Source organism: Spermophilus citellus (genome assembly GCF_964194105.1).
Source record: "Spermophilus citellus genome assembly, chromosome: 8".
NCBI lineage: Eukaryota > Metazoa > Chordata > Mammalia > Rodentia > Sciuridae > Spermophilus > Spermophilus citellus.
In genome coordinates this window covers 57,065,695-57,090,109 of record NC_138189.1, presented here as the reverse complement: position 1 = coordinate 57,090,109, position 24,415 = coordinate 57,065,695, and the positions used below count along the sequence as shown (strand labels likewise).

The window sequence follows — 24,415 nt, the reverse complement described above, 5'->3', positions numbered from 1 at the left end:
ATTAAATGTCCAAAGGACTTCTAGGAGATGTTCTTACCTTGCTCCTAAGATGAAATGCAAGAAAATGCAATCTGTTGTCTCTGACTATGATATTAGAATTGGTAGAGCCATGTTGAAAGAATCAAAGAAGCTAATGTGAAATCAAAGTTTGTACATCAAGAATGGCAAGATATGGAAAGATAAAAGGAACTGGATCCTTAATGCTTTAAATGGTATTTTCGTGGTATTTATTTATTTATTGTTTTAATTTGAAACCAAAAACATTCTGACATGTAGGAAGTTCTTATTTGGAACCAGAGTTTATATTTTGGACATAGAAGTGGCTATTTATTTGTTATTTAAAAGGTAGAATTTTCTATTTAAAAAACAGTATATATTATCTCTTTCAGTGATTAGTGAAAACCAAAGAAAATATGCATTTTAAAATTAGGACTTTTGGGGAAAAGAAATCACGGAAACTAGTATTCATTAAATAGTAATATCTTTTTTTTTCTTTTAAGCAGCACAGCAGTTACTTAGTAAAATTTCTGAATTGACATCATAAATTGGCCTGAATATAGTTCTTTGAACTATCATTATGGAATTTCCCAGTTGGTGAAGGATAAAGCTGCTTTTTACAGAAGCATTTTATATCTTGGTGGAATATTGTCCTCATATATTTGGAGATAATGTTACTATATCCTATTAGAAGGAATAACTTTAAATTTTCAAAAAAAAGGCATTAATGGAAAAATCACTGTTGGATGATACCAACAGATTCATACAATTATTTAAGTGCTCTGTGCTTCTGATGTTAGCAGAGGACATTTGTTAGATTTCGCATCTATTTTTAACTCTGATCATAGGAACTCCACCTACTCTTTGGAAAATCTGTCTTGTGGTATTTCAGTGACTTCATTTTCATAACAGTATTCTGTTCAAGAGGAATACCAATTTTCTACATATAGACTCATTCTGTCTTTATTAGTGCAAAACAATATGATTCTTCCTCCTTTTCTACAAGGAAAGGACACACGATTCATTTTAATAATGTGAATCTTGATCATTTACTTATTAACATGAAAATCAACTGAAATTCCTATAGAGAATAGGCGTACAAGAGGAATTTAGTCAACAAAATTAAGTATTGTCAATGAAATACACTAGGATGAGTTTCAGTGAAGTATAAAAGAAAGTGCATCAGAATGGTGGCCTAAACATGATACAAGTGTCATCCCTAAAGTATTAACTAAATCAGAAACTAGATAATCCAGGGCTCCCGGGCTGTATGATAGCCCCACATCATGGGGGCAGTCAGACTCCTCCGTCATTGCCACCACACATACCTGCACAAGCCTTGATTCTAATGCTACCTCCTAGGGCTCTTATGGTGCTTGTGCTCCAGGCAGCAGGAAGGACATGCCTCCTGGGAAGAATGGCATATGATCCCCCATGTACGTCACCACAATACAAGTAATGCCTCTGTTTAGATTTTATTGACTTAATCTTGGTCGCATGTAATCCATAGTCCCAAGGGAGACTGGAATGCCTTCTAGGTGGGCTTATTTAAAACTGCTTATTCAAAAGCTCCATACTTCTCTCACAGTCTCTATCACAGTAAGCTAAAGATTGCCTCCCAATCCTACATGCATTTATGTCAGATTCAAAACTCCATCAGAACTTAAACATTTCCATTTTACCTTTGTTTTCTGCCCTTTTTAAGACCATAGGACTTTTTTTTTCTTGGGCAGGGTGGGGGAGACAATTTTACCATTCTGATACTTTGATTTCTTATAAATATGATTAGACATAACAACATACCATATTCCATCCTAAAAATATTTCAGGCCCACGGCTCGGCTCATAATCAGCAAAGCAAGCTATATTTTACTTTATCTGTTTGCTTTAACACTAATCATTCATATTTAACACTAAATATTTTTATTGTAGTTTAACCGGTCGCTTATGCGCCGCCCACCGACTCCAAATTCATTCCTATAAAATAGAAGTAAAATTATTCTTTTTTTGTAAATTCATATATAGCAATTGGGAAACAAAAGGATACAGTCAAAATGTATCCAAAATATTAATTTGCTTATCAGTAACTCCTAAGTTTTCAAAAATTACTTTTTCCCCAAAAAGTTTAAAAAAAAAAAGGAAACTCACTCTAAGAATTAAGACAGATTGCTTTTGATATTTCAGAGAAGCCTAGAAAGTACTTTAGGATCATTTTTATGGAGTGAAACATAGGAACAGTAGTACCACTGTGTTTATCACAGGATTTGACTTCTCCTGAAATGCTTTGTCATCAGCATACATTTTTGGAGGTTCTTCCTAGCTTAAATTTCCCCAATTTCCTACTAATTCTGTCATCACATCAATTATTCTCTGCTGCCAACTCAGCCAGCCCCATTCAAGTGACCTTAGCACATACATGGCAGAATGCCAACAAGCTGCCACCAGAGATCCATAATTTTTGATACTAAATATAAAGTGTCACTCTGCTTTCTCTTAAATTTTTCTATGGCCTTTGTAATTTTTCTCAGTTCTTTTATGCAGGATACGCATCAGCAAGAACATAATTAGCATGATATTCACCTTTAATTATTTATATTCCTATATCTTATGGGGGAGGCAGAGATAATGGTAGGATTAAATACAGATGCATCCAAGATTATGTCACAGAGTACATCATCTTTTCAACTGTGAAGCTTTAGAAAGGTGTGATCTGTTACTAAATGCATGCTCTAGTACCCTGATCAAGTCTGCCTAACCTGGCAATGGTGAAAATGATCCTAGCCTGTATAATCATTCAACTCCATTTTAAATATAAATGAGTACAACCATGTGATTCTCACACCTGCAGAGGTGTGGTGTGGTTCTCTGCCTTTTCATGGTTTATGTATGCTATACTCACTGTATATAGAGTGAGGATAAGTGCTGTCCATAAGCCAGCCCTTTCCAAAGCTGTATCTGCATTTTAAACCACCCAACAAGCTTCCAACATCGGGTTTAATCTTGATCTGAGCTGAAAGTAAACATTCTACATTATTTTTTCTTTGTATCTCCTTTGTGCTGTGCAGCATATATCATCACCCACCTGCATTCTAAGGTTACTACTAATTCAGATTTTCTTTGCTGATTCCAGATTTAGTTCTCACCTTTATTTTAAAATAAGTGAAAAAATGTGAATTATGACATGTAAAATGATTTTTTTAAATGATGGCTTTTCTTAAAGATAAAATCATTATCATCATAAATATTATAAGTAAATAATAGTTTTGGAACATTTTATGTGTAAACATTATTTATAGTGGTTTTACATTATACCTATATCATCTCAGGAACTGTGGGGGGAAAAAATAGATGTTATTATCCCATTTTACAGAAGTGGGCTGCAAGTCAAAGAGGTAAACAATCTTAAGTACAATTATTTTGTTAGTATAAACATTACCAATATTTGAAACTAGGTATTTCTGATTAGAAAGCTCATGCTACTGATCGCTTGAGCATCATATTATTAAGGAAACATAATAAGACAGATACTCTGAACAGATTCTCAGTTATGACCTCAAAACTGCCTGTAATTATAATGATGTATAGAAGTTAAAAGTGTCAAAAGCGGGGCTGGGGATGTGGCTCAAGCGGCCCGGGTTCGATCCTCAGCACCACATATAAAACAAAGATGTTGTATCTGCCGATAGCTAAAAAAAAAATATTAAAATTCTCTCTCTCTCTCTCTACTCTCTCACTCTCTCTTTAAAAAAAAAAAAAAGGCATTGTGTTGTGTCTATCTACACCTAAAAAATAAATATTAAAAAAAATTTTTTTAATTAAAAAAAAACTGTCAAAAGCTATTGCACTGTCTTTTATAAAAATGTTTGACACTCCCTACTTTAGGAATCATGGAAAAGGATATTGAGGAGCACATGGGAAAATAGGGGCAAAAGTGTTTGTTTTAATACAGCTCCTGTTATGATTTGGATATGAGATGTCCCCTCAAAACTTCTATATTAATGTGGAAATGTTTGGAGGTAAAATTTTTGGATTGTGAGAGCTGTAACCTAATTAATTTATCCTGGTTTGAATGAATTGAGTTGTAACTTGAGGCAGATGGGGTGTGGCTGGGGGAGGTAGGTCACTGGGGGTGTGCTCTGGAAGAATGCATCTTCTTTGTGTCCCCTTCCCCTTTCTCTCTCTTTCCCTGCCTCTCCCTCTGCTTCCTGACCCCTGTATGAGCTGAGCAGCTTTCCTCTACTGGACCCTTCTCCCATGATGTTCTGTTTCTTCTTAGGCCCAGAGCAATGGAGTTGGCTGTCTATGGATTGAAACTGAAAGCTCCAAGTAAAATTTTCCTTCCCTAAGTTGTTCTTGTCAGGTATTTTGGTCTCAAACATGCAAAAGCAGGCTAAAACGGCTCCCTCCTTCTTTCTCGGGTTCCTTTTGCAACAACTATAACAACAAAGATTCTCTTCTCACCTTTTTAAGGAGGAGATGCAGAGGCCAGGTTCAAAAAGTGTGTTCAAGCACAATGAACTGTCTTTCTGCAATAAGTGTTCAGCCTTCTTCATTCATGCATCAGGCTTAATGATATGATGACATGGCTAGTATATTTCCATTGGCTGTTGTTTCTGACAATTCTGCCCCCAAAAATCCAGTTTTAGAACTGAGAACTCATGTATGAATTTCCTATTTGTCCACCAGCTCTTACAACCTCTCACATTCTCAAGTGTGTGAAAAGACTTCAGGTTGAATAGTAAAGCTGTTTGCAGGTGTAGTCTGTTGCCCTCAGTGTGGGTTTACAGCTCTTGAAAAACAACTTTTGAGGAAAGCCTCTGTTTGATGTGGATGACTGTGGAGTTATTTATATATTGTGGAGCCAATGTGAATCCATGGTGAAAAGAAAGTTCCCAGCTAATGAGCTGGAAGCTGGGTTCAGGTCAAAGTGAAGAACAGCATAGTGTTCAAATCTACCTAGTCAAATGCAGAGCCTGTGCCTGTACTCAGATGCCCGGGGTTGGTCTCTACATGTTTTTTAAAGGTTGAAAGGGTGTGAGTGGGATCTACTTCCACTAGTTCAATCCCATGTGGCTAAAGCTTGGTCTTCAATCTTTCAGGCCAAGAGAGACATTTTTCTCCCCCTCAGCTTTACTCAAAACCACAAAGGTGGAAAGGAAAATACCTATTCATTAATGTCAGATGCTGATTCAAATGGCTTACAGGTTCTACTATACAGCATTAAATAAACCTCCTTATAAAGTGTGAGTCAAGAGTTGGTTCTGTCAAGCTTGTTTTAGACATCAAGGCAGTTCATGAAATAAATTCCAGGTTTTATGTACTTGAAATGCAGATGAATATACTTTCAGGTTTTCTCATAACAGCAGTTTTAACACTTTAATTTTAGTATCCAATTGATATTTTATTTATAATACATCGAAATATTCTTCACCCAAAATAACCTCATCTGAGGACACAACTAAATTGAGGTCATTATAACCTGAGAGCTTTTCTCATTCTTTCCCACATTTGTGTGAATGTCTGTGTCTATATTTGAAATGTCCATGTGGAAAGTGAAAATAATTATAGTCCTTGAACTGTATGAAAGAAAACATTGTTTATAATTTTATTTTCCTTGGATGTGGGTCATTCTGATTGACTTACTTTGCTATCTCACAGATTCAGATACAGAACAACTGAAATTACCTGCTGTCTCGATGATGGCAATACAGATGTGGAGAAATGTAGTATCCAGTGTTTATAACTTCTATATCCAGCCACTTTTTCCCTGCAGTATTCACTACTCAGAAGAAATAAAGTACTACCTGATGAACAGCAATCATTGTGAAATGTGGTTGTGTTGTCATGCCATCATTTTGTTTTTAAATTATGGCTACTGGAAAGAGGAGTGGTTTAAATTTATGTGATATAAAGTCTGCAATCCATGATTATCATACCTTAGATAAACTACTGTAAACACACTGACACACAATTTTTATTTACAATCTCCATTTATTTAACGAGGACATAATCAGACTGTTCTGTACCCCCACTAGCTTTGCTGGGAACTGAGATACAGCTGGGAAGAGACCAACCACTGTTATCCTCATGGACTCTTCAGTCTGGCATGGCACTGCTCTCTGAACAGTATTTTTTTAGCCCCGGTGTTGCTATTCTGTGTTGTATTTATAGAAGGCCATTCTGCTCACACATATGTGCCTTTTATATAAGGAATAAAAGGAAAGGCAGAATATTGCTGGTTATGGTTTATGGTAGGCACCCCCAGAGGGTTCATTTTTCCTTAGAAGGTATTGAGCAGAAGGCCCACTGGGGAAACTAAAATGCCTGGGTTCCTTTTGTTTCTTAATAGAGTCGGATGTGGAAGGCCTCGATGACCTAGGTACACTTTACAGCCACATTGACCAACAGCTGAATGAAACAATGAGGCGCCGCAGACACGCGGGAGAGAACGATTACAACATCGAGGTGCTGCTGGGAGTGGATGATTCCGTGGTCCGTTTCCATGGCAAAGAGCACGTTCAAAACTACCTCCTCACCCTGATGAACATTGTGAGTAGTGACTCCTTTTTGAGGCTTTTTGATCCTTTAATTCACTTCTGCTCTTCTCATAGTGTCTTTGGGAAACCATGACTGCGCCCTGTGTCCCCAATATGTAGGCAACTGAGTTCAATTCCGAAGTTGATCTATGTGTTTGAAACACAAGAATGCCAAATCCAAGGAAGCATGAAGTAAAAGTCTCTTTTAGTTGACCATTTTCACGAAGGAAAAATCATGTATTTTAAAAGCCATGAAGGGACAGAATTATAACAGGGATAGTTTTTATTTTGTTTTTCTGGGATATTTTCAACACTGTCCTCCTGCCTTGATTCGAAACTGGGAAGGATGAAATAGGTCTTCCCAGCATTGCACTGTGTCCTGGGATGATGATGAATGATTTATGCCCATTGAGCTTTTGAATAAATGTAATATTTCAACATTATAAGATAAAAGGCAATGTATTTACAAAGCGCACACTACTGGCACAGTGCTGCTCAGCAGTTACTAAAGAGCCCTTTAAGTTTGCTCTTTATATCGCCTTTATGAGATTTAATCAGATTCAGAAGAAATTTTTGTTGGTATCCTTGAACTGATGCTCTTTTTTCTTTGGAATTGGCAAGAGCAATAGATAAGGAATGATAAAATATAATATATAGGCCACCTGCTTCTAAAAGATAATTGAGATAGTAGTACACGGCTATGTTTTACCTCACGCCATTTTAAAATACATATTATATTGATCTTGTAAATGTATTACCTAATTCTTTCTATTCTCTGACTTTGCTTTTGGTTTTTTATTTATTTTGGGGGCATCTATGTTTATTTCTTTCCCCATGCTTAAGAGTAGATTTCATATAATTATACTGGAGAAGAAAAATCCTTCCTTTCATGAATCATGATTATATTTATGCTAATATTTTAGTTCATCTGCTATATGTATTTTTGTTCACTGAGATGCTCATATTCCATATCACTGTGAAATGGAAAATGAGTTTAGAGATTCAAACATTTTTATTTGTTCATTGGTACTAATTCCTGTTATGAAGACAAAACCACACACATTAAACAAATTACTGAACTTGGCCATAGTTTTGTATATAGGTTTTCAACTATTGACTGTTAACTTTGTGTGTGACTTGATAGCTGTGTAAACTTGGGCGTGTTTCTTAGTCTCTGTCTATTTCAGTCTCCTTACCTTTATAAAGAGAAAAATAGTAGAAATGTTGAAAGGACTAAATAAGTAAATACAAGTCATGTTCTTTGTATAGTGCTCTATGCACACAAATATATAACCATATTTTATTTTTTCATGTTGAATTTTACTTTTTTTAAATTATCAAAAACTTAAAAATTCCTGTGAAAATGCTATTTTCACTTCCTGCATTGTGCCTGGGGCAGTTTTTTTCCTAGGAAGATACTTTATTAGGCTCCTAGCTGGTGCTTACAATCAGAACCACAGAGGGCTCTGGGAGTAATACAGTAGGTATTTGGTTTTTGTCCTCATAGAATTTACAAATTGTTGAGGAGAAAAGATAAATATAGGGAAAATTACAAAAAAAATCAAGTAATAAAAAGCATGTTCTTATTAATACTAGCATCTTAGGCATTATAATATAAATATTATAGCATTTCAGAAAGTGACAAATGACCCCATTCATCACATCAGGAATGTGATGAGGGCATTCCATGAGGACTTAGGAGAGTAAGCAAGTTTTAGCCTCATGGTTCTGTGACCTTAGAAAATTTGTGTTCTTTCCTAGGAAGCAATTTCCATGCTTTAAAAATTGAAAGAGTCAATAAAATGTTCATTAATTCTGTAATACATGCAGAAGCTAGGAGGTAAACTAGGTCTTTGGGGATTTTCTGTCATTGTTTTGATTTTGGAGGAGGGAAATCCCGGCTTTGAAAGCATGCGCCACTTGACCAAGCTCACTTAGTGAGCTGGCATAAACAAACTCATGCTCAATGACTTCATAACCCTTCTCTTAACTGCTATTCTACAGGGCTTCCTGGTGGAAGAGGTACAGGGGGGTGGTAGGCAAGGGTCAAATTACAGTAGGCCTTAACTGCTATGCTAAGGACCATGTACTGGATTTCATACTGAGAACTAATGATTAGATTTTAGAATCAGGAATCTGATGGCTGGCTGGGCAATGGTTAATGAGAGAATGGAGCTTTCTGCAGAATGTCACAGTGATTGAGGAGAGATTTGATGAGGGGCTAAACCAAAGTTGAAGCATGAGTGTGGAAAGGAAGTGAACAACATGGAAAATTTTATGTTGACCAAATATATTTGCTGTTCTCATCTTGCTGAGATGGTAATGATTTAAGAAACTAGTAATTCTGAATAAATTTTATTTTTATTAAGTAAAGTATAAGGAGAGAAAGCAACAGTAGTTGTATTTCAATTGTGGCTCTTCTGTGAATGCCCTTTAAATTTGGGATAATTGAGTAATTTAAAATTCAGGTCAGTGGGTTTTTGAAAAATCCCAAAATTGGTATAAAATTCCATGACATTCAGCACAAATATGCCCATTGTTTACATGTAGAATTCTTTATTAATCTCCTAAACTATGCTGGTATGTTGTTAGGTATTCCAGTTTGAGAGAAACTATGGTTTTAAAAATGTATTCACAACAAGTGGGAGAGAAAGGTTAAGTATGAGGTTTAATTCATGCTGATATAGCATATATACGGCTCTCAATTGAGAGCCTAACAATGTTTAGATATTACCTATAATAAGCTTTCTTTAAAAAAATAAAACATTACCAAATAAATAGATAAGTAAAACATTACCACACAAAGATTAATGGAAGAATTCTGCTTGTCCATGGAGATTTAAACAACATAACCTAAACAGGTAGAAAGGAGGGAGGGAGGGAACAGGTCAGGGAAGGAAAGAAAACCTTTGAATTAGAAGGTATTTGGCTATGTAGTTTATTAAGGATGACCTTTGAAAAGGGAATTTTACTTTCAGAAAAATAGTATGCTAATGTGTCAATGTTAGGTAAAAGTCTTTAAATTAAAAGCTGGATCAAAAATGTCACTCTTTAGAGTTTGTTCTACATTTGCAAAATTTCCAGTTCTCTAAGAGGTTATATACAGCCTTCCATAATATCTTGTACTGTGGGGTTCTGGCATATTTGTTCTTGCAGATTAAGGACAGGAAACAGAGAATCCCTCAAGGGTAATGAAATAAAAACAGCTCTAAATTTCAAAGTTTGGTTTGCAGGGAACACAAGCTGGTGTGGTATAACAGTGCCATTTTTAAAAATTGGAATTTGTATTAAATTATTAAATGAAAATCAGTTAAAAAGACATAAAAGATATGTGTTCATCTACTCTGATCCCTTTAGGAAACTAGAATTTTTTTCAGCCACTACACACTCACCTGGTATTTTCTGTCAGTTGTCTTGCTTTTGTGAACCACTGGCAATTTTCTTTATTCACATATTCAGTTCTACACATTTTTGTGGTGATGTTTGAGGGCAGAACTTTTTTCTTGTCCCCTCTCTGTCTCTTTCAGTGCCTTTCTGATTAATATCTTCATTCATGTCAGAATAAAGGAAAAGTTTGAGAAATATCAGTTATTCCAAGATAGACTAAAAGGCACCTGCCCATCTTGCTTTCTATTCTAACAATCCATAATGTAGTTGATTTTCAGTCATTAAAAATTGGTGTCAGGGTTTGAAATCAACATAGATTGGGACTGCTAGGCAGAATATCCAACTAAAGTTTACATATATAAAAAAGAAGCTGTTCTTTCTATAGTTTTTGAAGAAGGAGTATAATGATTCCTCCTCTCGAGATGCTTAGAATTTAAAAGGAAGCCAAGAATCATTTGAAAGGACCTTAGGTGACCTATTAACTCACTCCTTCACTTTAGAGTTGAAAAAACAGCACATGAATCCTGTACAAATTAGATTAGTGTGGCTGTTGCTGGTTAGAGAAAATACCATACATTGGTTTCAGGAAATTTCATCTTTCACAATTTCTGCAGTGGCAATGATTTAGAACACAATGGGAAATAGGGTAGCAATGACAACCCATTCCCATGCCTTTGTTCTTTGGCCTCTTTAAAATAAATAAATAAATAAATAAATAAATAAATAAATAAATAAATAAATAAATAAATAAATTCCTTCCATTTATCAAGATCAGAATCTTTGGCCTCTTTTAAATAAATAAATAAATAAATAAATAAATAAATAAATAAATAAATAAATTCCTTCCATTTATCAAGATCAGAATCTACTATCAGTTCCTATAAACTTTTCACAAATTATTCCTTCCTTAGTATAAATTTAGTGAATCCCTTGAGAGCAGTTCTCTAATTGTTTATTTGTTCCATTCATGCAGCTATTATATGTTATTAAGCTTCCTATGTAAGGTATCAAAAGCAGTGTCTGCCACATAGTGGACATGCAATACAATTTTAATCAATTCTGTCTTTTTAACATATATTGTAATGCTATATACTAGGTATGTAATGGTAAGCACACACACACACAAAAAAAAAAAAAAAAAAAAAAAAAAAAAAAAACTTTTTTCCCTCAGTGAACTTAGAGACTGTTGGAGAAATCAAATAAACACATCATAGGTTACAAGGCAGGGAACTAATAATTTGCTAGGAAAGAGAATAATGGCAAATGGTTGACAGGGGTTGTACACGAGCATAATGGTTAAGCAAGCCTTCTTTCAAAAAACAATTCTGAAGTTGAAACCAAAAGTAAAAGAGCCAGCCATTGAATTAGCACTTGTGTTTTAGTGACCAAAGGAAGGCCACTGGGGCTCTAGTCTGATGGATGAGGAGTCAGGTGGAGCTAGGCAAAGGCAGGAAACCCCTTGCAGGTAATAGAAGGACTTTGAATACAACTTCCAGTGCAATGAAAAGTTGTTAAAGGCCAGTTTCTGTCTCTCTGACTTGTAAAAAATAAATTGGAGAGACCTAGGGGACAAGGTAGATAGACAGATTGGAAAAGTAATTGTAGCTGTCTAGGCAAGAAATGATGGTTTATTGGGCAGTGGTGGTTGCAGCAAAAATGGAGGGTTTATGGTTGAATCAATAGAATTCGTTACTGGTTCAGTGGGCTGAGGGAAAGGGAGGAATTCAGAGTGATTTACCCTATTTTGGGATTGAATATTGTGATGGATAATTTTGCCATTTATGTGGGTAGTCTTTGGAGAAACAGATTATGTGGAATAAGTGTTGGTAATAAAATCTTTCAAGGTATTTTAAATCATCTAGTTTAAGATCCAGATTCAAAAAAAAAGATTTAGTGTTGTTATGGATAAACATACCAAATATTTTTGCCCTTGTTCTATGCTTGGTCCTCTGCTAAATGCTTTGCATGAATTATTCAATACTCTCTAACCCCAAGATGTTTTCATTTTTAGTCCAGTTTACAAATGAGGAAATCAAGATGTAGGGAGGTTAGGTGATTTTCCTAGGTCCAACAGTTGATATTGGCCATCAGGACTTGAACCCAGACAGATCTCTGCCTCTGTGCCTGTGCTCTTCTCCCCTAAACTCCACTGGCTCCCACTTCAAAGCAAAAGCATTTTCTATATTGCTTGTCAGAGAAAACTCCAATGTCTTTCCTTTACCTACTTCTGTGTCTTGTTACACCAATGAAGTCATCAATGTGAACATTCAGTTACTTGATTGATTAAACCAAACCCTTTAGCAATCTAGTTAAAGAATATAACAGGATGATGAGGCACATCATTGTGGTTAAGAGGTTAGCTGGTGTCCTTTCATTGTGCCAGGTGTTTCCCATCAGCAACACTCTGCCATTGCAGTATCCTTGTCATCTAAGAAGATCTATGTAGAGATCTTCTGAGTGCATGGTGCCTACTGAAATTTTCTTAAAAAAATTGAGTCTATGCTTTAATCTCAGGATTTATCAAATGAAAAAAAAAAAAGAGTTGCTTTAAAAGGCTGTTTCCCAAATATAAAATTTTAAAAATTTATACTTCCAAGAAATCATAAGTAACTAAGAGAAAATTCATTAATTCTTTTTATCTGTTGAAATTGGCTACTTATGATGGATAATGAACTAATAATAACTAATAGCTATGAAATCAGGCTTCCATGTCCAATATTTTTTAAAGAAAATATACACCCCACAAAAACACTCTGGTTCTACAAAGTGTAATGTACTTAAGTGTTAGCACATATGTGTGATTACTGGTTATTACTTAATAATGGCAAAACCAATACACTGCTTTTTATTTCTTAACTAACAGTTCTGAAGGCCTCAAATGTGAGTGCGAGGCAGATCTATCCGGGGAATATACATGTTCGGGCATCCTAAGTAAATTGTGTAGCAGGTTTCTATTTTCTATAATTTATCTGAAATCTATTTCGGACATTTGAATTCACATCAGTATTTATAAATACATAATATTCTATGTATTTATTTACTCAAGTATTCATTATCTCCCATAAACCCAGTCCTATTAGATCCTTGGGAGGATGGGAAACAGATTGTAACAAGGTACGTGAAAGTGTTAGTTCATGGTGTTTTTGGAACCTCTGTTAGTTTATTGCATGGGTATAATTGGTGGGTATTTAAGGGAGATGGCACATGAGGAGACTAGGTAGAGAACCCAAGGCTAAGTGGAGAAAATTGTATGTGCCATCCTAAGGATCTCATTAATGAAAAGTCATAAATGTTTTTTAAAAGGATTAATCATTTTATTGGTGTGTGTTGCAGACAGTGAACTCTGAATACATTAGGGTGATTGGGAAGAGAGGCTTTGTAAGATACTGTGCTATGAACACAGTGTCTAAGTGCTAGAGGTAGGGGATGAACCATAGTCTAGGACACCTTGTTATCTAATTATTCTTTCCTACATCAAGAAACTGTCTTAATTTCCCCCAATGCAGATTGAACATACTGAGTCACGGTCACAAATTGCAGTGAGCACAAGTCAGTTCTAGTACCTCTTATACAAACACAAGCACCTTCCCAGAAATATCCTGGACCTGTCATTCTAGAAGCAAGTCTCCTCATCACAGGGAAATTTATATAGTGGCACCCACACTTTGTGTCCTCTAAGATGTCCCTTTAGAATTTATGAAGGCTCTTAGTTTCCCCTCCACTTTCTTCTTGGGTTATACAGCCCTGCATTCTCTTCCTAAAACTCAAACATTCTTCTCTCCTGTGCTGCAAATATCAAAATGACATTATCCTCCCGTGGTTTGCTCCAACCTTTATCTTTGTTTCCCAGGGTCCTAAAACATAGAAAAGATTTCAGCTTGCTCAGGGAACCATCTTCCTTACTCTTGAAGGAAGGGAATTTTCCCAGGACTTTTGGTATGAATCCATTGTTACAAAGGCCAGAAAAGTTTTTAGGGCCTTGCAGCTGATGCCAATTTTTGATCCTCCCTAAACTCCCTTGATGCTTCAATGAGGTTAAAGCATAATTTACATAAAAGGACAGGCTTATGCTTATTGAAAACAACCATCTAACTTTTATAGTCTTCCTATCTGGAGAACTTCTAAAATGGTTCTAAATCACCCCTAATATAAACATTTGCAAATTTTCTAACAGGTTGTGGCAACAGTCCGAGTGAGTTGGATGGATGCTAAGCTGCTGAGTATAGAGATTGGACAGGTCTGAGACTTGGTAACAGATTGACTCTAAGACTTGAAGGGAAAGGAGGAATTGGGATGTTTTAGTCTTTAACTGTGATGTGATTTTCAGAAGAGAAGAACAGATTTTAGGGAGACAAGTCTATTTTGAGGTGAACAGGTATACTTCTGTTACAAGGCCTGAACAGGTGACTGTGGAGCAAGAGAGAGATCAGTGTTAGATGAACATTTGGGGTTCATCCACCTGTAGCTATTGGTTGAAGTGACAGCAGTGATGAAATATTGCAGGGAAAATATATGAGAAGAGAAGAGGGTTGAAAACACAACTTTGAGAAACATATGGGCTAGTTAGGAAAAAGGAGCTAATTGTCTAAAGAAACAGAACAGTATGATTGAAGAGTATACTGATAAGCAGTGACAAATGCCACAGAACATCATAGGCCAATTATTTTTTTCAGGAAGGGAATTAGAGAATATTAGTAAACAAGGAAAAGCAGCTTCCAGGAAGAGAGATTTAATAGAGACATAGAGAATTGATTTGGGGGGAGCAAATGGGAGGAAGCCTTAGAAGAAAGGAGAGATCCAGTGCTTCCACTGTCACAGGAAAGATATCAGTGAGAAGAGATCAAGCATGGGCTTCCCATAGACTTATTTGAATTTGGGTTCTGCACACCATTTGGGGGAAATATAGTATCAGTATAACTTCTCTGGGTCTCAACTGCCTTGCACAGTAGTGACAGGGATGCCTGCAGCAGGGTTTGCAGCTTTCTGATGTGTGTCAAGGTTTTGCTTGCCTTTGCTCTCTTACCTCTTTAGAGATTGCTCTTTCCTCAACACATGACCATATCCTTCCTGCCCATGAACATCCAGTCTCAAGTGATATCCTGTTCCTCTCCCTCCTAGATCTCATTACTCAGATCTCTGCTCTTCATTGCATCAATTTTCATCTGGAATGGACTTGCCTGCATGTCTTCTTGTATTTATTTTTTCCATGCTGGCAGCCTGTTTTAGAATACATGAAGAATAGAGACTCAAACTCATGTCCTGTTCAGTTCTTCAGTCCTCCCTGGAACATCTGAGCATATAATAACTATTCAAAAAATACTTGATATGGGTATTAATAAATAACATTATTAAAGGGAGATTGGAATTGAGGGAAGAAGAGTTAGCTTTGGAAAGAACTACCTACTCTGAATAAAAGGAATATAGAGTGTGGGACTTAGAATCAAGCAAGTGTATGTTTGAAACTTAGCTCCACAAGAGATAGTCGTGGACAGAGTGATATTTTTTTAGTTTTCATCAGATTCATCCAGAATCACCCAGGCTGTCTTGTCATCACTTCAGATAACCAAAAGTCTCTTTTAAAAAATTCACATATAGGTACTATTTATTTGTTTCTATGTAAAAACAGTAATAATTATGATAACAATTTTTTTTTTGCATTTCCAAGGACAAGCACCACTTTAAGCACTGTACCTACCTATATGAACTCACTTATTTCTTTTAACATTTCTGTTTTTACAGATGAGGAAACAGAGGCCCTGAGACAAATAATGTCTAAGGTCCCAGAGCTAATCCATACCCAGGCAGTTTGACTGCAGAACCCATTCTCTTGACCACCATGTAGTTATGTTTCTCAGGATCTAACCCATCCATCTCAAAGAAAAATGAGTGTTGCTTTGTTCAAGCCAGACAAAGCTGTTCATCAGCTTCGCAGACAAAGCAGGTCAGATTGTCCTGCCAGGGAAATGTCCTGGGAGAAATTGTCCTGTCCGGGAATAGACCTGGAAGGAATTTTCCTTTCAAGGAAAAGAATACTTGATTTGATTTTACCTTTTTTCTCTTTTCACATCATTGGCAACCTCATTCCAATTTAAGGTCATCTGAAAATTGAATTAATATTCTGTTTACTACTTCTGTAGTTAATCTAATAAGTACTCTGAGTTCAACCATGAGCACCTCAGAGTCCCATGGTTTGGTTCTCGTGGTGAAAAGATATATCATTTTTGTATAGATGTATTTCGATTGGTATTAATTATGTAGTGTCAATAACAGGACTTCTTAGAATGTTTGTGTTTAATGTTTTTTTTCACAACCTAAAACACTAGTTATTTGTCTTACCCTATTGTTTTTCTTACATGGTTTTTTCACTGATTTGCTCTAGCTCTGTATTTTTTTCCATATATCATTATTTTAATCATTAAGAAATAATTAGTTATATTAAATTCAGAATCCTCATTTCTCTAACATTTATATAAAGGAAGACGACCAAAAAAGTGAAAATTTTAAATTTGTTTTCTCAGTGTGGTTTCACACCATATTGTTAAACTTAGTGGATCATGACTGGTTATTCTAAAAGTAAATATTTTTCATATAGTAACAAAATGCTATGGTCTGTAGGTCTGTGCAGTTCAGCAGAATGGTTAAAACTACTGATTGTGGAATCAGACTGTTTAGCTTTTCATCCTTTGCTCTCTCTGTCATGTGATTTTTTGCAACTTCTCTGTTATCTCAGTTTCTTTAGTTGTAAATGGAGATTATAATATCCCTAAACTTGTTTCAAGGATTACTTGAATTAATGAAGATAAATATTTAAAACATAGTCTGGAACTGGAAAACTGTATGTACAATTAGCTATTATTTTTGTTTATTGTTGACATTGCTTTTACTTCATAAAAATTTCTTTGTTACTAAAAGGTTATTAAAACACTTTAACAATATTATTTTAGTCCCTCCTGATAGATTCAGATTGTTATTTCAGTATAATATGCTTTTAGCTCCTTCTACTTATGATTTATTGAGTGGCAAAAATAGCTGATCATGAGGATTTTTTTTAGAACTCATATAATATGGTGATTAGATGACATAAAAACATCTTAATAAATTTTTCCAGTATTTTTCTTTTTTAAGGGTCAACTGAGCATTCAAAACTTAGCATTTTACCCAGTATACTTTAAAATTGTATTTAACTTTAAGGAAGTTATTTTACCTGTGTATTAATATAGGGAAAGACAGACTTACCAACTGGTATGTGGTATGTGGTATGATTGTCCCTTACCTGCTGCAAAATGTGCATACTGCCATCTGCTGGAAGGAGCTTTTCTGCAATCTTTAGAGCATGTTTTCAAAAATAAAAGGGTCAAATGGATTTTTCCAATAATTTTCTTGATAATTTAAATTACATCTTTCATTTGTTTGAGATTTTAAAAAAATTCAAAAAGAAGCAACTTAAATTACCTTTCAGTGAAAACTATGATGGGGCAATTATTTGACTTTATCTTTTCAGGTAGATTATGAAAATGTATCTGTAGTACTTTTTGCAGGGGTAGGTGGCTGGTGCTGAAGTACTTTGTTTGTATTTTGCTGAATGTAGTTATATGGTGTCTTGCCTGATTTGAGCAAAACAAGAAGCAAGCAAAGCAACTAAGATTATGATTTGCAAACAAAGAAACGAAATGAAGCATCAAAGAGTTTAAGAAGTCACCCAAGATCACTCAGCTTATCAGTGGCAGAACTGGGACCAGAGTCTAGAGCTTTGAATATCTAATCCTGCAATGCTGCATTATCCCTCCAGTCTTATCCTGTGTCTTTGAGTGTAAGATCACCGAATCTCAGGCATTGATAAGGCTTGGCAAGATGAAAAGCAGCCAAATGACTCAGTACATTTTAAAAGCAAATATGTATAGGAACCAACTTTTTTAAGCCTTGGAAAGCAAAATAATAAGTTAAACCCAGAGTTTTCCATGTTCTAGTCATTTGGTACTGCTGATTTGCCACATTGAGAAAATACCATCTTGCTATGTAAAAATATTTATTATTCCACATAATAATGTATACTTCATGTATACTTTCATAATTGTGTGCTCACTCAGAACATTTCATAACTGGCTTCAGTTTTTATTGCAGCACCCTGTTTTCAAATTAGCTTGGCATAATGGTGACTTTTGTTAAATAATACTTTTCTCTCAGTGAATGTTAATTTGACTCTTAAAAAGAATGTCCTTTTACTCCTTCAATAATGTGGTATTGCTGTTGGGAACACAAATTTTGCCCAATATACTTTTCTTGGCATTATATTGATTTTAAAATCACCAAGTGCAAATGAATTTACTAATTTAAACTGATTATATGTACATTTTATACTAAAACATCCCAAGTTATTTGTCACTGCTACCATGTTTCCTTTGTTTTATAGAAGCTCCTGGTGTAGGTTTTTTCTATAACTTTTATGCACATACTATGATACAGTGTAGTTGTCACTGGTATTCTGCAAGAGCTGCAAGTACCTCCTACCCTCTATCATGGCTCCTTCTACAGAAATTAATTCAGTTTTTCATCCTATTTACTTTCTTTAAAGTTTTATTCTTTATTTTGCTTGTTTTCTAACATTGCTTTTTAACTGTTTTTTTTAAAAAAAATCAAATCCGTTTACATTTTGACTACATTAAGCTGAGTGCATGTTAATACCTCTGTGAACAGCCATGCTCTAATTTGAAACAGCTGACTTACAAGAAGTCTCTTGAAGTACCCATGAGCCTCTGGATGACTATGTTAGTGACAGGCCATAGAATTTTTGCTTTTACTGGAACTATAATGTTGGGAATTTTAAAAAATCAAATAATTAATTCAGAAGGGGAAGGTGGGGAGGATTTAGTCTTTAATTAGACAGTACAAAGTATGATGTAAGATAAAGAGAAAACCTGCCCATGGGCAAAAAGGCCGTTTGTCTAACATTCCATCTTTCTTTATACTGAACTGAAATTTGCTCCTTTACTAATGGGGAAGATTTTTAGTTCTATTTTCTGTAGGTATACAGTATAAATCTAAAATCTCTGTCATATGACTTTTATTAAGTCTTCTTTCTGGGTTTTCTATTGTTCTTTCTGTACTCTAAATGTCCTGTAAACACCCTCTCCCTCCTCAATCAGAAATTTTCTTGAGCAGTTTGTTGCATTAGTTAAATCTTTTCATTCTTATGAGGTAGTATTTCTTTTTATGTTCATTTGGCTGAGACTCAAAGAGATGCAGAGCTCACAATCAATGACAAGTTGAACCAGGATTTATCTGAGACTCAATGTCTGGTGTCCAGACTTTAAACTACTATATCTCCCTGGCCATTCTTCATAGGACACATTTTCTGTGCTCCTTGTTCTCAGATGCTTATCAACGTCTCTTTTATAAGACAGCATAGGAAAATCAACTGAATCCTTCAGGTATACTCCAGCGTAAGTGGGAAAGCTTGGGCATGAGCTACCTGCCTGCACCACTATGTGATGCAAATGTACATTGCAGAATTTTTTCCTTTGCTTCTTGGTTTACATTTGACAGGTATTAAACTGGGTCTTAATATTGTGTGAGTATGTGTGCATATGGACATGCACTTTGTATGTGTATGTATATTTATAAATGTACATATGTATATAAATGCATTTTTCCACATAAAAGGACTTTGCCTTTTTCCTATGAAAGTACACTTTGTTGTCCTCAATATAGTCTAGATTAGCTCTTTTACCTCCATCATTGCTTTTCTTTTCTTTTTTTTTTTTTTTTGCTATCTAAAAATTCAGTGAATGTGCCTTCTGTCTACATTTAGGACCCTGGTTTTTAAGGGGCTCTGAGCAGTCATACTGTATTCTTGAAACATTTCAATTGAGATTTCATGATCTGTTTCTTGGTCAATGTGGCAAATCAAAGTTGTTTGATTCATGAATAGTTTTTACAGCTTTCCTTCATTCTTTTCACTACAGGTTTTAGATTGTGCCTACATCTGAACATCAGTTAGTTTTCCATCCCTTTTAGTTATTCTGACAAGTATTGGGTCCTTGCTTTGGGGAACAGCTTATAACTTTGTAATCTAGGCAGATCCCCCACCTTTCCCATTTCTCCTAGCATTTGCCAAGTTGAGCATTTTTATTTGCACTCATTTTGCCCCAGCTTAATCAGAAGATGTAATTGCAGGCAACCTTAGATTCCTATCTACCAATAATGGGCTGGTTTTATGTGTCACTTAATCTCTACAGGCCTCATCTTCCTCATCTGTATAAACAGAGTTGGACTGTGATCTCTGAGGTTGCTCTCATTCCAGCACCCATGATATTAAAATGTACCAAATCACTTTTAGAAACTTCAACCTAACTTAAAAAATTAAGTAACAAGTAGGGACTTAGTTTAGCCCTTCTGAGTTGCATCCAGGGTTGACATTTATCTGATATGCACTTGTTCAATGCCTTAATAATTCAAATACTGAAGGACCTCCCCAAAGTACTTCTAAGCCATCATTGCCACAGCTGTTTGACTCCTGTGGGACACTGGGAGAGCCATCTGCTTGCTGGAGCCCAGATAAACCACCACAGCTCCTGCACACATACCCCCCAACCATGAGCCCCCACAAGCAGACATCACACCCCTGCTAGCCTTGTGGACACTCTAGTGGAAAATGCCTGCTGTCTGCATTTCTCCAATATGGCTGCAGCACCAGGGATACCCTCTTGTAGTTGCTTTTGCTGAATGTTACATCTGAGTTATATCACAAACATAGAAGCTTACAAACACTGCATGAGCTTTATTTTTTAAATTCTTTTTATATAGTTATATGTGACTATAGAATACATGTTGATGTAATTATGCAAGTATGAAATATATCTTATGTTAGTTATAACACCATTCTTATGGATATACACTATGGTGGCATTCACTGTGCTGTGTTTATATACGTACTTAGGAAAAGTATGTCAGATTCATTCCATTGTCTTTCCTATTTCTGTCCCCACTCCCTTTCCTTCATTTCCCTTTCTCTAACCCACCCTTTCTTTCTTTTTTAAAAATATTTATTCTTAAGTTTTAGGTGGACACAATATCTTTATTTTACATTTATGTGGTGCTGAGGATCGAACCCAGAGCCTCCTGTATGCTAGGCGAGCGCTCTACTGGGGTTGGTGAGCCACAACCCCAGCCCAAACCCACCCTTTCTTTAATACACTGAACTTCTATTCCTACCCACTCCCCATTTATTGTGGGTTAGCTTCCACATATCAAACAAAATATTCAACTTTTTTCATTTTGGGTCTGGCTTATATCACATAGCCTGATAGTCTCCAGATCCATCCATTTACTGGCAAATGTCATAAAGTCCTTCTTTTATATGACTGAATAATACTCTATTGTGTATATAAACCACATATTCTTTATCCATTCATCTGTTGAAGTGCATATAGGTTGGTTCCATAGCTTAGCTATTGTGAATTGAGCTGCTAGAAACATTGGTGTGGCATTGTTACTGTACTATGTGATTTTACATCCCGTTCAACATCTCTAACAATTAGATAAATGCAAACTAAAACTACACTGAGATTTCATCTCACTCTAGTCAGAATGGCAATTATCAAGAATACAAGTAACAATAAATGTTAGTGAGGAAAAAGATTCACTCATATATTGCTGGTGGGACTGTGTATTGGTACAACCACTCTGGAAAGCAGTATGGAGATTCCTCAAAAAACTATAGGAATGGAACCACCATTTGACCCAGTTAACCCACTATATGAGCTTCATGAAGCCCACTGTGAGTACATTTTCTATGTTCATATTGCTGTGGAGTTTTAAAAAATCAATAATTCACATGTCTGAGGAATGTTCCAAAGCTAAACTACTTCATTTCAGAATTCAGCTTAAACTAAATAAAAAAAAAAGTTATTTGACTTGAGTACTTGTCATGACTTACGTGGTTGGTCCCTTAAATGTTGCACATCTCATGTAGTCCTTTGTGTTGTTTTTCTTTTGACAATTTTCTGCTTTGTTTCTAGGTGAATGAAATTTACCATGATGAGTCCCTTGGAGTACACATGAATGTGGTCCTGGTACGCATGATAATGCTGGGCTATGCAAAGGTAAAATATCTTAAAATATTATGGACTGTGAACAGTAGGGACTGGATTAGCAAAAGGAAGACTAAATTGTTGCAGTTTCAACTAACTTGGCAATATTAGTGATGTTTAAAATAACATATCCCTCTCCCATAGTTAATCCAGACCAGTCTCATGGGAATGCCTGTTTGCCCAAACTGAGGAGGAGAAACTGCCACAATGAGTAGAGATCTCCAAATCTGAGCAGAAAATGCAGATTTTTATGTGGCTACCCTTTGCTTTTCTACTTCTGTCTAACAGAGATGTGGATATTTATCTTGAATTTAGGCATGACTGTAGGTGGAATGAATGGATACCATTAAGCAAAAGAGAATATTCTTAGCTTTGTTTATCATCAAGTTTGTAATTCATATAGTCATTCAAAATGTCTCTGTTTAGTTCCTACTATGTGGCACTTTTCTAGCTGTTTGAATATATCAATGAATGAAAAAGACAGAAATCTGTATCTTCTTGTTTTGTTAAAACAATATTTAATACTTCTATCTTTCTACTTAAAAGTGAAATATAGTGATATTTTTTATTTAAAAGAGTTTTAATCCTTTGAAAACAAAAAATTGGGTCAAAATGTACATATAGGCATTTCATATAAGATAACTGACTTTAACTGGCTTTAAAATGACACTAGATATGTCTCTGTCCTTGAAAATAATAAAATAGATTTTAAAAGTGTTTCCCTTTGACAAGGAAACATATAGGAAGCAACCACCTTTCAATTTTCTGGATGTTTAAAATTCCATGTATCTCTCCCATAATTAATCTTCCCAGTTATGAAATATTGTTGAATTTGTGCATTTAGGAAACAGGAAAAGCACACATATTTGCATTTAATTATATATTTAGAATCCTCTTATCTTTGTCTGATGATAGGGTGTCACTGACCTTTTGTTTCTTTTTTTTCTCTTTTATTTATTTATTTATTAGTTCTAATCAATTATACATGACAGTACAAAGCTTTTTGATTCATTGTACACAAATGGAACAGAATTTTTCACTTCTCTGGTTGTGCATGAAGTAGAGTCACACCATTTGTGCAATCAAAAATGTACCCAGGGTAATGGTATCCATCTCATTCCATCATTTTTATTACCCCTTGCCCCCTCTCTCCCTCCCCTTTGACACTTCCAAAGTTCCTCCACTCATCCCATGTCCCTCCATATGAATTAGCATCCACTTATCAGAGAAAACATTCAGCCCCTGGATTTTTTGAGATTGGCTTATTTTTGTTTAGCATGATATTATCCAACTCCATCCATTTACCTGAAAATGCCATAATTTTATTCTCTTTTAATGCTGAGAAATATTCCATTGTGTATATATATCACAGTTTCTTTATCCATTCATTTATTGAAGGGCATCTAGATTGCTTCCACAGTTAAACAATTGTGAATTATGCTGCTATAAACACTGAAGTGTCTGTGTCACTGTAGTATGCTGTTTTCAAGCCTTTAGGGTATAGACTGAGGAGTGGGATAGCTGGGTCAAAAGGTGGTTCCACTCCAAGTTTTCTAAGGACTCTCCATATTGCTTTCCAGATTGGTTGCACCAATTTACAGTCCTACCAGCAATGTATGAGTGTGCCTTTTACCGACATCCTCACTAACACTTATTATTGCTTATATTCTTTTTTTAATTTTTTTTATTGGCTGTTCACAACATTACAAAGCTCTTAACATATCATATTTCATACATTAGATTCAAGTGGGTTATGACCTTTTGTTTCTTGCATAAACCTGACCTACTTTGTGTTGCTACTGAGGAATACAAGTTAATTCCAGCTGGAAATGTTAATAGCCTTCTGTTGGTTGTTAAGTCATTTGTTCGGAGAAATATGTGATCAGCATATAACAAATCTAGCTAATTCTATTAAGAATGTAAACACTGATAATAACATTTGCTGAAATTTAACAAAACTCTCAGTCTGTCAGCCAAGTAGGGACTTATTTGGGGTTTCAATTTCAGTTTCTCATTCCATCCAGAAACAGTCTGGGAGTGCAGCTCCCAGGTTCTTGAACGATGGGCCCTTTTTCCCCTGAACTTTTAACTCTTGACCATAAAGCGATAGTGGTAACATTCCAAATAACTGTTGTTTTTAGTGTGAGGTTAATATAATTTGACTTCCCCCACATAAACAAAGATTTTACCAGACTTGACAGCTTATGGAAGAACTTCTATTCTTCCTGCACATTGATTAATTCCCTACCCCCCCAAAAAAAATCACAAACATTTTAATTAAGATGTTTTACTTTCATATCTCTGGGGGAAAGCTTCCTGGCAGAATCTTTTCCAATATTTTTGTTCTTAATATCTATGAAATTTAAAATCTAAACAGAGCCAGGAAATATTTTGGACTTCTGAAAT

At 35.4% G+C, this 24,415-nt stretch overlaps 1 protein-coding gene across 2 annotated transcripts in view; it reads left to right on the top strand.

Moving 5' to 3' along the window:
- Window positions 1-24,415, top strand: part of ADAMTS3 (ADAM metallopeptidase with thrombospondin type 1 motif 3) — a gene marked incomplete at its 5' end in the record, with an annotated part of 250,102 nt that overhangs the window by 189,435 nt on the left and 36,252 nt on the right. For both annotated transcript variants that reach the window (XM_081304703.1, XM_081304702.1), the window contains 2 exons: window positions 6,347-6,546; window positions 21,938-22,021. In XM_081304703.1, the coding sequence (XP_081160829.1) occupies window positions 6,347-6,546; window positions 21,938-22,021 (284 nt within the window). The remainder of the gene's footprint in view (window positions 1-6,346; window positions 6,547-21,937; window positions 22,022-24,415) is intronic.